The sequence below is a fragment of the Chelonoidis abingdonii genome, chromosome 4 (assembly GCF_003597395.2).
Source record: "Chelonoidis abingdonii isolate Lonesome George chromosome 4, CheloAbing_2.0, whole genome shotgun sequence".
NCBI lineage: Eukaryota > Metazoa > Chordata > Testudines > Testudinidae > Chelonoidis > Chelonoidis abingdonii.
In genome coordinates, this window is record NC_133772.1 from 90,234,409 (window position 1) to 90,249,858 (window position 15,450).

Here is a 15,450-nt window from a genome sequence, read left to right on the forward strand (position 1 = left end):
AAATCTCATAGTGGAAAAAAATTAATAATGGGTTCCCCCAGGGAATCAATATTGAGTCCAGTGTCTCATAGCGGAAGAGTAGATAGCGAAATAGTAGAATTTCCTGAAGATGGTTGGTTGGAAGAGAGCCAGGAGCTCCAGAATGATCTATCCAAATTGAGTGATTGGGTCAGCACGGCAGATAAATTTAAAATAGATAAGTAGAAGGGAATGCAGGTAGGGGCAGTAGGATTGGGTGAGAATATTAACACATACTGGTACGTTCTGAATTAGCTGAAGCCCCTTAAGAGAGATCTGAAGTTGTTACAGATCATTCCACGAAGGCATCTGCTCAAAGCACACCAGCAGTTAAAAAGCTGCTAGTAAAGGAGCAGACACACATAATGCTGGCACTGTGTACATCCATGAAGCAGATTGGGCAGGTTTGTGGTGGCTCTGAGCTGGTACCTTTCCCTAGTGTCTGCCAGTGTTTAAGACTGCACGTAACTGGAAAGTCTATTTTTAGCTGTGATGATTGAAGGATAAGATTCTTGCTGAGAAATTCCCCTTTGCCATCATCCTTCTGTTACATTGCAGCAGTGGTCCAGGAGATGGAGAGCAGATTCCTCCTCCACCAGTCACCTGGAATCAGGTATCAGGCCTGAGACCCTTCCTGGAGACCAATCTGAGGAGGTCTGTCCAAGAAATATCCCGGCTGGAAACCTGGCAAGCTCTCCAGCCTCTTACAACAACATACATCATCTACTTGGGGGTTTACTACAGTGTTTGCAGCCAACAGGTAAGGCTTGTTAAAGAGCCAGGACATCCTTCCATTGTTACCTCCCTGTGTGTTTTCTTCCTAACTCCTAAATTCCAAGCAAGGCTTGAAACGAGTGCAAGTTAGAAGGAAAGGTAGCTGACAGCATGTTGAGGACTATACACTAATCGCCAGTCCTTAAATCCAGGTTGGCCAGTCTTTAAACTGCAGGCAACCATTGGCTGAACTGCCATTGTCCATCACATTCAGCAGTGCCCACAATCCTGTTTTCCCTGTGAGTGAGTGTCATCCCATCAGTATTTGGAGTATAGGAACAATGACGTTTAGTGTATTTGGTGCCCAAAGGGCATTTGAGGTAAAGTTCTGTAAAGACAGGGAGAGGAACCCAATAACTGACATGGTATATGACCATCTTTAAAGTGAATTTTCTGAAACGTGTCAAGCCTCAAAATACATCAGCCTGACATCTTACATTTATTCACAGAAAAGGTATCGGGCAACCACAGTGTAAGCATCCTCTGCGCTGTCCTGCCAAAAGGCTTCAACTCTGACCTGGAAGAAATATCTCTTAAGGGTTTGGGATAATTTGGTATCTCTGGCCATTCAGTCTTTGCTGCCCCTTCCGAGAGTGCCCAAAACATGTGCACTGTAGTGCCAGTTCAAGTGGTGTGGAGACTTATCCACTAGGAAGTGGTTGGAGACCTTGGAAGTTCACTTCAAATAGGCCACCAAATAGCCAAAAGACGCTAATGACTTTCAGTCGCTACAAATCTGGGGCTGGATTTGAACTGGTGGCATTAGTGTTTGACGTCTCCATCACTCATTGTCAGACATTTATACCATCCAGTCCTTGGATATTTCAAAATCATTTTTTTTAGAATCTTGAATTCTAATTCTAGAATGTTTTTTCCTTTAGAAAGAAAGAAAATTGTGTGTAAGACCCTGCCAGTACAAAGATTACTTACCCCCAGTAATGTTCTGGTGGTTACATGAGATGAAAAAATATGCAAAACAGTAATTGGCTTGTACGAAAATCTATCTCTGTTATTGTCACAGTTCACAGCAATTGCATCTTTATTTTCCCCTTCTGTGGTGTAACAAGGGCACCTCATCTAGCTCCCTAGACGTTGCCTCTCTTGGAGGGAGACATGTCTCTTTCTCCCTTCTGACTGAGTGTTTCCAAGCTGCGCAGTCCCCTGACTATACTATGATATTCCCCCACAAAAGACAGGCTGTTAATGCAGACTTCTTTTGCCTTCTCTTTAGAGACAGTAGACCGTGTAATTGCTAGTTATCAGTTACCATACAGGCTCTGTATAAGCAAGCACATTTTACTCTTAAGGTAAAAGCATTACAGAGAAAACATACAGAAAACAATAGAAGTACCTATACGCATGCTAATAAGCTTACCATAGATCACTCCAACAACAAGGCCTCTGACAGGTCAGCAGTGGTTCAAGCCCCCGCGCAGGAGTTTTCCTGTAGCTTCAAGTTTGTAAGACCCTTTGCTCAGAATAAGAACCCTCGTGACTCTGAGAGTTACCCAGTTATCTGATTTTTGGCCCTTTGAAGACACCGTGAATAGGTAATCAGCTAAACAATGGTTTTCTGCTCAAAGTGCAGCTTCGAAAGGATGGATTTCAAGGTGGATCATTTGCATTCCCCTGACCCCAAGTGTTTTCTAGGCAATCCACTTCACACAAATTGTTCCCAAAAGTCCTTTGAAGTCCCAGAAAGTACTTCCCAGAAATTGCATGAATCCTGTGTTCCTCCTTAAGAAGTTCTATATAGTCCACAATAGTACAAAAATATTTGCATATTATATTAATACAAAGGACTCTTCAAATACTTAATTCCATAAGGTTTGTCTGGGATATTGAGGGATATTGTCATATGTGTCTCAATAGCAATCATACAGTGGTGACTCTCATGGCTTCCTTATGCCATGCCCACTAGAAGGCTCAGAACTGAGGTGTGCATGTCCACTTCACTGAATAATCAGCTGAGTCTCTTTCTTGAGAGGGATTTAGTTTGTTCTTTGTGGGGTGACTGCATTCTGGTGAGGTAAAGGAGATGCAAAATTCTCTGCAATGCTTCTTTAATCTCAAGTGTTCCTTACTGAGGGCAGGAGAAATGGAAAGGTCCCCTAAAGGCCCTGCACTGGGAATGTAAAATGTTATCATTCATTGCTCATCTAGGATGATGTTTGGCCACACTGGGAACTATTCAGCCTCCATGGCTAAACTGATCTCCTTGTGTGCTGCTGATTCTCTTGAAGTCTTTGATAACACTGCACTAGAGCTACCCACCTTTAAATAACAAGGCAGTTACATTAGCTCTTGTGTTGTAATTGCAGTCCTTCGGTCCTGAAACAGGCAACATAGTTTTGTATCGGTGTGTTTTTGATGGAAAGGTTAGCACATTGGGGTGTCTCATTGGTGTAGTGGGAGGCTTATCCACGTGTAGCAACTTACTGTAACTCATGGTATTATCGCTAAGCAAAAATCTGTGTGTATAGGGCAAAGAGCTATTTTAAAGAAAAGGTGGGTAGTGGGGGGAGAAATCTAGCTGTCTCTTCCCCAAGAATAGTTTGTTCACTTCATTTGAATGTCTTCAGATATGCCTTTTTTCAATGATTTCTGCAGCCATCACTCAATCCAATTGACTGCCTGGAGGAAGTGGAGCATTTGACATCTGAGGTGCTGCTGCCTCTCCTCAGCCAGCCTGCCATGCACAGAATGTGGGATCTGCTCAGGTAAAACAACTCCAAGCCAGACTGCTGCTACAGCTTGAGAAGTTAGGTGCAGTCCCATTTCTGACCTGGTTGAGCAGCAGTGCAAGGAGAGGCACAGTTGTGTGACTGAGAACATTTCTTATAAAAATAAAGAAACCCCCAGCAGGTGCCTTGAATATGTGAAAACTGTAGTTTTAAGAGCGTTACAAATTCCTACTCTGCTGAAAGTGCAGAGCTTAGCAATTCTGTGTCATGAGTGTGCCCTTGTAATCCATTAGTTTGGAAGGTGGGTGATATGCAAACAGCCTTTTTAAACAAAATTCTACAGATGAAGATTTATTTAAAAGGGATGAGAGAATGCTGAAGCGCTCACTTCTCGCATGCCAGAGATGTGTGAGGAGGCAGTCTGAAAAATCAATCATATTTTCCAATTCCTGTGTTCTAGGTAGGGCTGGCTTCCTCAGTCTTTGTGGGTAAAATTTTCTTTGGCAATCTGGGTCACGCTTACCTATGGAAAAATGTTAGTCTGTTTGGGTACCTATGGCCAGTAGTTCTGAATGCACAGCATAAGAGATGGGATTTTGTGCTCCATGTTCCTGGACTTTGAACAGTTCAGCAAAAGATTGGAATCCATTAGAACTGACATGTTACATTAGTTGGTATTTCACTACTGCCTAACAGCTCCAATTAATGCCCCATATTGCTGGGTATTGTACTTGCACACAATCGCTGGGATACTCCATTTGGCTACAGTTTATTGTATGGGTGTTTCTGAGATGTGGGATTCTATCTGCAACTTACTACCAAAGCTCTCAGTGAAAATGAGTGTCCATGACTTGATCTCCCTGTCTCTCTTCACACAGGCCGTGCTCTGCTCTATGCAATCCCCTGTCCTGTTCCCCAGCACCAGAATCTATCCCCAGCATTGTGTCTTTGAGTTGCACTGGAGGGAAACCTCAGATGAGTTTAGTTGGCTCCAAGTCACCCTTCCCCTTCCTCACTGCCCTCCTCTTCCTCATCAACAACGTCACCCATATCCATAAAGGGCTGGTCAGCAAGGTGAGTAGTGGCTTCTGGCTATGAATGCTGCATGAGTGATAGCCCAGCAAGGGGGTAGAAACTGCACACGTGATTCAAGGGTAATAGTATAAGGTAACTTATGCTGAACAATAGTTTCTTTTTGCTGAAGAGAAAACAAAGTTGTTAGTGGCAAGGAGTCCCCTCTCTGTTAAGATCCTGTGAGATGACACCTGAAGTAGCATGTTCAGTCGTGAGATCCTCACTACCTGAAGGACTTAGAGATGCTGGAAATAATTTAGCGAAAAAATGATCACAGCGCTCAAAGGATTGATTTATAGGAAAAGATCAGAACAGATAAACATTTGTAGTTCAGCGAAGTGATGGCTAAGGTGCAGGATATACCTGAATATTTGAATAATCTAAACACTGTGGAGTAGGGGTAGAGAATAATTGTTTAAGGTTGTCAAAGGAGATATAACTGGAGTAAGGGAAGAAATTAAAGAGACACTTAGGATGAATATCAAGAAAACCTTTCTTCCAACTAAGCCACTACATTATGGAATAATCTCCTTAACGAAGCAGAAGTTCATGGCCAGAGACATCTAAAAGTAACCTAAAGCACTGGAGAATATATTGTATTGAGATTTACTCTATATTAGCTCCCTGGGGATGAACTATTTGATCTAATAGGTTTCTTCTAACTCTGATTTCTGTGAATGTAAAGATAGTGGCAGTGAGTAAATTCAGATGCATGTGAGCAGGCGATGACATCCCGCAAACCATACTCTGTACTTTGCTGGAGAGAAAATGATGATGATAGAGGCCCACCTCAAATCTGCTTTTTGGTCTTCTGCTCAAGTGACTTTGCAGCTGCATCCTCCTCATATGACAACAGAAGCCATGTAAACCATTATGCTGATTTTTCCCCATGTGCCGCCTTTTGAAGCACTGTGGGTGGGATCTGGTACAGATGATTCTGATGTTCATACAAGGAGGCCTAGTTGTGATTGGATGTATGCAAGGTAAAGAAGTCAAAAGACTGGGAATCTCTGAAGTAGAGCCTCTTACTGCAGTGGAGAGGAGGGGGATTTCATCAGGTCATCGAGTGCATATGAATGCCCTTGTCCGAAGTAGCCTACAGCTGTTCTCTGTGGGGGACAAGGTGACAGATACGGGAGAGGATTCTCTCCCTGAGTGGGGTGGTGTTGATGGTATTTGCCTCCATTTCTGGTTCTACAGTACACCTCTGTGCTAGACTTCAAAGGTCTGAAGGACTATCTGCTCCAGAGCTGGCCCACCGGACCTCCCTCCATAACCCCTTCATCTGCCTGGATCCTGCGGCATGAATACCATCTGCAATACTTTGTGCTAGCCTTGGCTCAGAAAATGGTAACCCCCCCCCCCCTCGCCCCCCCAGCACCTTAATCATTCTTATCCCAACAACTAGCCTCACCCTTGGCTTCTTTACCAGCTAACATACCAGACAGGCAACTAATTATTGAATCAGCTGGTCTTTGTCTTGCCTCTGACGGCCTAACACACCTACTAGCCAAAACTATCATAATTTTACAGTTATTTATACAGAGCTTTAGATCCCAAATCACTTTGCAGACTGTAACTACAGGAATCCGTTCACTCACTATTGAAAGACAACTGCGTCTGGACTTGAACACAGAGGCTGTTTTATTAATGTACAGAAACACTACCTAAAGGTCTAGGACAGGCCTGCACAACATATGGCCCATGGGCCGCATGCGTCCCACAGAGGCTCACTGTGTGGCCTGCGGCGGGGAATCAAAGGGCTCTGGGCTGCCCACAGCCACGGGGATCCCAGAGCCCTCTTAAATCCCACCCTCGGCCAGGATTCAAAAGGCTCCGGGCTGCCCGCAGCAGCGGGGAGCCCAGAGCCCCTTTAAATCCCAGCCGTCAGGGCTGGCTTTAGGCCAATTCAACCAATTCCCATGAATTGGGCCCCACGCCCAAGCCTCAGTATGGTGTACTGGCAAAAGCCAGTGCGCTGTACCGGAGTGGCTCAGCTTCCCCAGGGGGCGATTTAAAAGGCCTGGGGCTCCCAGCAGGGGCTGGAGCCCCAGGCCCTTTAAATTGCCACCAGAGTCCCACTGCTGGAGCCCTGGGGTAGGGCTTTGGGGCTCTGGGGGCTATTTAAAAAGTCGGGGGCTCCCGTCGCTTCTACAGCCCTGGCCTTTTAAATAGCCCCCAGAGCCCCACTGCTTCCCCAGGGTTCCCGTGGCTCCGTAAAGGGCTGGGGCGGTAGAAGAAGGGGAGCCCTGGGCCCTTTAAATACCCCCGGAGCCCTGGGGTAGCGGGCTGGGGAGGTGGGGGCTCCAGCTGCTTCTGCTGCCCTGGTCCTTTAAATAGCCCCCGGAGCCCCGCCACTTCCCGAGGACTCCCACGCCTATTTACAGGGCTGGGGCAGTGGAAGCAGGGGAGCCCCGAGCCTTTTAAATAGTCCCTGAGCCCCGGACTGCTGCTCCTACCCTGGTTGGGGAGGTAGGAGGAGGAGGGGGCACTCACCATACAGGATGGGCTGTACCCCCTGTACCTGCATCAGCTGCCTGCACCAGCCCCGCACCGCCTGCCCTGCCTTCACCAGTTCCTGTCTGCAGCCAACCCTGCACCCGCTGCCCGCAGCCAGCCTGTCTCCAGCCAGCTCCGGACCCCCTGCCCAGCCTGCACCAGCCCCTGTCTCCAGCCAGCCCCACACCCCCTGCCTTGCCTCCAGCCCTGCACCCCCTGCCCTGTCTCCAGCCAGCCCCTGCCATACCTCCTGCCCTGCCCGCACCAGCCCTGTATCCCCTGCCCTGTCTCCAGCCAACCCCTGCCGCACGCCCCTGCCTGAAGCCAGCCAGTCCCGCACTTCTTTGTCTCCAGCCCTGCCAACCCATGCTGCACCCCCCACCCTCCGTGACCCTTCCTGAAGCCAGCCAGCCCATCCCACATCCCCTGTCTCCAGCCTGCCCCACACCCCTTGCCCAGCCTGCAGCCAGACCCTACCTCCAGCCCCCTCCCACCTCCAGCCAGCCCTATGTTCACTGGTGCCCTCCAGTTCCCAGGGAAGTAACCCTGCACACCTGCTTCAATGAGGTAGGCAGGGAACAGCTGGGACCCACACGTGCACCCTAGCACACCCTCAGGGAGTGGTGGAAATCATTTCTAGTTCAGGCCCATCTTTTTAAAAAAGAACTTTAGGTAGGGTTAACATACATCTGTATTTTCCCGGACATGTCAGGCTTTTTGGTTCTTAAATCGCCATCTGGGAGGAAAATACGGACGTATAGTAACCCTATTGGTACAAAAAATACATACTGTGGCAGAACTTTTTATAGGGAACCGGTTGCTGAGAAATGAAAGGCTTTTTTTTTTTTTTACATGGTGTTTTTTTTGTTGTTGTTTTTTTTTTTTCAGTCATCCCTGCCAGGGCCCCGCCGAAAATGTTTGAATTGGGCCCCGCACTTCCTAAAGCCAGCCCTGCTAGCCGCGGCCGGGATTCAAAGGCTCTGGGCTGCCTGCAGAGATTCCCGGCCGCGGCTAAGATTTAAAGGGCTCAGGGCTCCCCGCAGCTGCAGGCAGCCCAGAGCCCTTTGAATCCCAGGCGCGGCTCCAGCGGATGGGCTGAGGCTGGGATTTAAAGGGCTCAGGCTTCCCTCAGCGGCAGGAGCTCTGGGCCCTTTAAATCTCTGCCCCAGCCCTGCAAAGCTCCGGGTTCCCCCAGCTGCCAAAGCCCCGGGCCATTTAATTGGCCCCTGAGGGCTCCCAGCCACCTCTTCAGCTGGGAGAGCCCCTGATTGATTTTAAATCAACCATCACCTCTCCGCCCACAACTGTTTTGGTGGGGCGTCACTGGGGAAGGAGGGTTTGTTTCTGCAGGGCTGGGTGATGCTGGGGCGGGGTGTTTCCGCGGGGCCGGGAATCCTGGGGTGGGGGTGTTTCCGCAGGGCCGGGGGGTTTCGGCCCTCAGCTGTTTTCTTTGGAGTAATGTGGCCCTTGCCGCTTTATGAGTTGTGCAGGCCTGGTCTAGGACAAAAAGGGAAGGAAAACTATCTCCATATGAAAACTGTCTGTTCCTGTGCTCTGACTCAACATCTAATTGATGTTCCACTGATGCCCCCAGGCCAGCTAACTGCCCCCTGACTCATTGTAACTGCCTCCTTGAGACAAGCTGCAGTGTTCTCATCTGTTGGGTTTTTGTTTCCTGTGCAGTCAGGTATTTGTCCGGATTACACCCAGCATGCCTCGCTCCATCATTGTGTTGCCATGGCATTGTTAAGCCGTCTGTTGCCAGGGAGTGAGCATCTGGCTCATGAGCTCCTTTTGGGTCTCGCCTTTAATCCAGAATTCATTCCGTAAGCTTTGCATTTTTTTCCCTTAAGAACCTTATTCCTTGCCTGTAGTTGGGATGTGGGAAATCTCTTGAAAAAGAAGGGGAAAAAATGGATTTTTACATTCGATCGTAATTATGATTTTCTGCCTTTATGGGTGTGATTACAGTGCAATTAAAAACCCACAGTCCGTGCCAGCTGACTCCGGCTAAGGGGCTGTTGAATTGCAGTGTACACATTCAGGCTTGGGTTGGCACCCAGCCTCTAGGTGGGAAGGTCCCAGAGCTTGGGCTTCAGCCCAAGCCCAAACAGCCTTAGCCTGATCCCCACGAGCCCAAGTTGGCTGGCAGGGAGTAGCCCTGGATGTCTAATTGCCATGTAGACATGTATGGCCTGAGTGAAGACACACTGTAGTGCGTTCCTCTGCAATGGGAATTGTTGGTGAAGGCTGGAGGCATTAACTTCAGGTTTCTCCCCAGCACACTGGTAATGAGAGAGACATGATGGTTTGCTTTCTCCCTCCTCTTAGTGCCAGGTGTCCTTCCATCCCCATCTAGTGGTCTCACCTTCCTTACAGCAGCAAGGCACCAATGCTGAATCGAGACTTAGTAAGATTTGTGAAGCAGATGGAAATCTTGCCCACTACTATTTTCTGCCCCCCATTGGAAGACATTTCTAAATCTCCCTTTCACCTTAATGTTTAGCTGTCTGCACAGTTTGCTCCAGTATGGTAAAGCTGAAGGTTTAAGAGGTAACCACAGATATTTTCTACCTCAAAATAGTGGAGACTGAGCATCATAGATGTGAGGCTTTCAGTGTTTGGCAGTGGGGACAGTTGGGCCTTGTATTGCTTCTGAGTGTCTCCATGTAGCTTGCCGTGGAGCAATGGTACATCCCTGGAAAAGGCTGGATGAACCCACCTTAAACATACTTCAGACTTCTCCAGTTCTTTTCATATTCAAAGTGCTTTACAAACACTATCTAATCCTCCACAAAGGCCTTCCCAGTAGTCTCCAGCTAACAGTTGAGGAAGCTGTAGTTGGAATCAGTGACTGAGCTGAGATTAGACCTTGGGGGTGTTGATTTCTCTGTCCTGTAGTCTAAGCACTAGACCACATCTCTTCCTCTCAATCCCTTATCAAAGCCAGCTGCAAAACCAGCAGAGTGAGTATTGCCCTGTCAATGCAAACAGGGCTCCTGTGGTGTGTGTTTTCTCACATCAGTGCCCTGACAGCACTGCGTAGCCAAGCGTGTTATCTACCTAGACAGATAACACCTGCTGGCACGTCATCTGCCACTGCGAGTTTCCAAAGATCATTGCTTCCCTTAAGAGTAGCAAGAACTCGACCGGTGTGTGTGTTTCTTTATGGCAATGGGCCATGCTCTTGTCAGCTGAGAGCACATGATCTTCCTCACAGCAGCGACCTGCCAATGGCATCTGGAATGCCAGAAGTGTCATGTCATGCCAGCTGGGAGCCATAGATGGGTTCAGTGATGCTGGGTATTCCATTGTTCCTGACTTTGGAAAGGAAATATAGAGGCACACGGTCTGATTTTGTGTGCTCACGGGCAGGGGTTAAGTACCAATATTTATGTTTGTCTTTTATTTTACAGAGAAGGGAAAACTGGAGGGCCAGAAGCAGCTGATTTCTCCGATATCCTACATCTGGGCACGAGCACAAAGCTGGCACAACCTGGCTCAGTGGCTGCAGGTTTCCCCAAACCCCACCGCGGTGTGTTGCTGGGAGAATCATACCAGCATCTCCCTTTCATTCGTGCCTGTTACCTCTCTCAGTTTGTTCACTTGGAGCCTGCTCTCGTCCGTTCTCAGGTAGCCTACCAAGGACGAACTTACCTCGTCCAGTCGTTGCTGCTTCCTGAAGTCAGAGGGCCTATCCTACCTTCTGACTGGCCATTCCTTCCTCTTATCAGCCTCTACAACAAAGTGACTGGTGCAGAAACAGGGGGGGCTGTACTGAACACTCTTCCACCTGATCTAGTTAACACTGTGACCCGGAATCTGCAGTGGGTCCTGCTCCTGGAAACGTGGCATGCCAGAGTACTTCAGAACATCCCAGCTGCTGCCAAACTGGCACGGCTTATGTGTGTGTTCCTCACAGGCGGTGACCTGTTCCTGGAAGGACCTGTTCATTGCTACACAGCTGCCCTTCTCGCTCTCTATTGCCAACCTAAGGTCCTGGACTCCCTGGAATTGGATGCTCCTCTCCCTGGCTTGGCATCATTCCATGACCTCTATATAAGTGTCCTGGAGCAGTTTGAAGGAGTCTCTTTCGGTGACCCCCTTTTTGGAGCATTTGTTCTCCTCCCTTTGCAGAGGCGGTTCAACGTTCAGCTGCGGCTGGCAGTTTTTGGGGAGCATGTGAGCACCTTGAGAGCCCTGGGAGTGCCACTCAAACAGGTAACCTCTAAGCACACTACTTGGCAGTCACTTTATTCCCCAAACTGGGATATTGTCACTATCATTATTCTTCCCTTTCTGCGTTGGGCAGTCTAGCTGTCTCTTTCCTGTGTGGCAGTTATACTTTTAGTTGGCAAGTTTTGTTCCTGCTGAAGAAATCCAATATGCAGAACATTAAATATCACGTGGATTGAAGGTGATATTCCTTCAGTTCAGGGCTATTGTAGCAGTTCTTAATGGTACCTGTTGTAGTCAAGGTCCTCGGTACTCTCTGCCAAACTGAACCTAACCTCAAGGTGGGTGGAGGGCTGGTTCCTGGATTCTGTGGCACTCTGTTGCTGGAGTGCTGGAAATTCTGCAGTAGCTTCAGTTAAATAACCAAATCAGAGGTTTTTATTGAATTCAGTGGGAAATTGAATAATACAACCTGCATAGAAGATTGCATTAATTAATACAATTCAACCTGTATTAACTTCAGTGTATTTTACACTCTCTGTATATCTTCAGTATATTATGTGCCATAGATTTTTCTATTGACAACTTCACTTCTATAATTAAGTTTATTGAGGGCTACTGGAGGTTTTAGCCACTAGAGAGGGATTGTGTGGGGCTTACAGCAATGGGGAGGAGCTGGAAAGGTGTTTAGGATTGTGGCCTGAGTGCACACACTGGTTCTTTTAATAAAATGATTAGGAGCGCAATAGCAATATGTTGGCATTTAAGTTGTCATCCATTTTAAATGGAGGCTTTAATTTTGGAGCACAATGCTATGGTCTGGCGTGGATTCCACAGCCACAAAACTATGGAATACAGGGGCTTCTGACTAGCAAAGGTTACAGAAAAATTTCAATTCTGATCCCTTGTTTTCACATGCTCATACATTTATGGAGTATTAAATATTTAGGTTGATATTTTCCATGCTTGTCACTGCTCAAAAATTAATTTTGTTTTGGAAAGTTTGAACAAAATCCCTCCTTTTTTTAAGTTATAGGAGAATGATGGAAAAAATACTTTAAACAAGGGGGAAAATTCCAGTGACACTGTTGCCACAACAAAGACTGAAGTTTGAAACTTGGCACGTACACCCTTTTGTCAGTGAGGACTGTTGCCTTTACTTGATTTAAAAAGTAAATTGGAATTGATTTAACAGAGATGATCCTCCTAATCCTGCATACTTAAGGAAAATCAGCTGAAAATTATATTTTTGAAGACCCTAGGAAGTTAGGTCAAGAAGCTTTGTTAATGCTTTAAGGTGGACAGTTAAGTCAGGAAATGCAAAGGTGAAGCTTCCAACAGTAGTGTAGACTCTTCCCCATTGTCTGCTTGCCCTTTTCTGCTTAGATGCATATATCAATGTATTAATCTCACTGGCACATTAGCGGGATGCAGTGATGCTAGCATGACTCTCCTTCATAACTTGAATGTGCTTCACCTGCCAGCTCCTCACTGTTTCAGTCACTACCCCCGAGTGTAAAGGCAACCAAAATTTTGTGTCCAATAGCATGTTCTTCAGTCTAGCAGGCAAAGGTATAACATGATCCAATAGCTAGAACTTGAAGCTAATGAATTCAGGCTGCATATAAAGGATACATTCTTAACAGTGAAGGTAATTAACCATTGAAACAACTGGAATTGTGCTGGATTCTCCATCCCTGGCAATTTTTAAATCAAGACTGGATGTTTTTCTAAAAGATCTGCTCTAGGAATTATTTTGAGGAAGTTCTATGACCCGTCTTAGACACAAGGTCAGACTAAATAATCACAGTGGCCCTTTCTTTTGGAATCTGACTATTTTGGCTGTAAGCAGAGGAGGTACTTGAGGATGCTCTGCAGAGGAGCTTGTCCTGTCGGTCAGTGACACATACCCTTCGGGAAGGGTGATGGTGCTTTTTTGGCTTTATTGCAGTTTCCTGTGCCACTGGAGCGGTACACCTTGCCTCCTGAGGACAACCTGAACCTCTTGAGACAGTATTTCCGAACACTGGTCACTGGTGCGCTGCGTCATGCCTGGTGCCCCGTTCTTTATGCTGTGGCTGTGGCTCATGTGAATAGCTTCATTTTCTCTCAGGATAGCACAACAGAGGTATGTCACGGATAATCTTGGGGTTCAGCTACAGGGCTAGGAGCTGGGCAGTCCATGCTCCTGGTCCCTTGCTCTACGCACTAGATTGCTCCTCTCCATTATATAATGCATGAGGCCTGAGAGCTGAGGTACCAAGAGGCAAGAGTAGAATTTCAGCTGTGGAAATTTGAGAGCGACCCTATTGACCCCACTGCCTCCAAAATCTTTCTCGCTTGGGGAAGAAGAGAAGGGGTGGGGTGGGACTGGGTCACAACTACTGCATATTCAGCTGTTCTGCTCTAGAACAAATTGTTGTCTGATGCAGCATAACAATAGGCAGAACTCCCTCAGGAGTGCTGCACTGTCTGAAGTGCTGCATTGAGCTGAGCATCTCTCTTTTGCTTCCAGGAGGCTGATGCTGCTCGGAAAAGCATGCTGCGGAAGACCTGGCTGTTGGTGGATGAGGTAGGCTCCTCGGCACCCAGCTCTTGTACTCGGAGCAGAATTATACTGGTGTTGAATCATCATAGATTTAGCTTTAGCTCTTGGACTCCCCATTTATCCACCCTTGGCAGATTAAATATGAGTCACTGCTGTCTTGAGCAAGTGAAAATTTAGTGACAGGATTTTGGCTTCTAATGCCTAAACCTGAGCTCTGACAGCACTATACTAACCCCCCTACAAATGAATGAATGGCATAGATGCCTTTTGGAGTGAGATGGGTTTCCTGTTCTCTCATTCCATGAAACTGGCTTGAGCACTATTCTATCTGGATACCTCAAGACCTGGGGGGAGGTTCCGTTGTAGCCCAGCCATGAGCAGGGGGCCAGCACAGGTTTTCATGGCCCACTCTCCTCTGCTTATCTTCTAAACTAGACTCATAAAATAAGTTCACATGTTTTTCCCCCTTACCAGAAATCATCTTTTCAAAGAAACAAAACTTCTTCCTTCTCAGCCCGAATTGTCATGAAGCGCCATGCCAGTTTGTGGTGCTATATTTTGTATTACGCAGATGATAAATATATACGTTGTTAGTACCCATTGTCTCAGGTGAGCTCCCTGCGACTCAGTCAGACCCCATCTCTGAGTGCTGACGAGAGTAAGGACGTGGGGTGGGCACAGTGGTTGTATACAAATGGGGTAACCTCAGGCAAACAGAGGAAGGAAGTGAATCTTCCTCAGAGAGCGCTAACATTCCACAGATTTTTCTCTTGTGTTGGGTGTGGGGTAGTAGTTACATCTAGGCTTCTAGCTGTGGTGAGTGGGTGGAATTTTAGAATCTCACTTGCTCCCACCACACTTAATGGCTGCTTCTTTCTTCAGGTATTGAAAAAGCATCTTCTGTACTACAAAGTGCCCAACCCAGAGAGTCCGATGGGCATCGACCTTTATGAGCAGCTCCCTCCCATTCGACTGAAGTACCTGCAAATGGTGACCAAGAAGGAGCCCAAGGAGAACATGCAGATGTCGGATCCAGAGTGAAGCATCTCAGCAACGGGAGGACTGAGGGCTGGGAAAGGTCATTTTAGACAAGCTGATGAAAAAATTAAGTGCACTCCATGGGGTGCAATGTTGCCTGGGCATCCTTGCCATATTGGCAAAGGGAAAGGCAAATGAACCCTCTCAGCACTGTGGCACGTCACATGGCTTCTAAGGATGCGGATGACCTGTATATAGGCTAGGTGTGTCTAGTGCTGGAACTTCCTTTTGGATTCTGTCTGACTTGCTGCTGCTTAGGGCTGGAGAGTGCGAAAGAAACATGCCTGTGTAGTGGAATGTGAGTGCAGACTGATTTAATAAACTAAATTAAGTGAAATAAAGTTCAATCCTTTCTGATGGAAGTCTGATTTTCTTAATGTGATTTCCATGGCCATCCCCACTTTCTGAATGCTAGCCTCTCCCTCGCTTTTCTGGATCCTGAGCTTTGCAGGGTTTTGTCTATACGCTGGCAATATGAGGGAAGGAAGAAGCTGGTTCTGTGGAAGTGTCCTTTTTTCCAGCAGTCTCTCTCAGAAAGTGCTGCATGCACTCAGTAAGCCACACAGCTGTACTGCGTCAAACCTCTAAGGAAGCTATGCCAGAAACCTGGGCTCTGCGCAGATCCTCCTGTGGCGCTCT

General features: G+C 47.2%; 1 protein-coding gene across 6 annotated transcripts in view; it reads left to right on the forward strand.

Annotated features, from left to right (window-relative positions):
- RPAP1 (RNA polymerase II associated protein 1) overlaps positions 1-15,168 on the forward strand; it is a 56,856-nt gene extending 41,688 nt beyond the window's left edge. For 2 of the 6 annotated variants that reach the window (XM_032793877.2, XM_075065457.1), the window contains 9 exons: positions 580-778; positions 3,403-3,512; positions 4,355-4,550; positions 5,751-5,900; positions 8,733-8,875; positions 10,466-11,270; positions 13,177-13,353; positions 13,741-13,797; positions 14,656-15,168. In XM_032793877.2, coding sequence (XP_032649768.1) covers positions 580-778; positions 3,403-3,512; positions 4,355-4,550; positions 5,751-5,900; positions 8,733-8,875; positions 10,466-11,270; positions 13,177-13,353; positions 13,741-13,797; positions 14,656-14,814 — 1,996 coding nt within the window. In that variant the 3' untranslated portion in view covers positions 14,815-15,168. Of the gene's footprint in view, positions 1-576; positions 779-3,402; positions 3,513-4,354; positions 4,551-5,750; positions 5,901-8,732; positions 8,876-9,380; positions 9,603-10,465; positions 11,271-13,176; positions 13,354-13,740; positions 13,798-14,655 lie in introns of those variants that run through there. The other 4 variants (XM_032793875.2, XM_032793878.2, XR_004375544.2 and 1 more) reach the window with 3 other exon arrangements.
- The last annotated feature ends 282 nt before the right edge of the window (positions 15,169-15,450 follow it).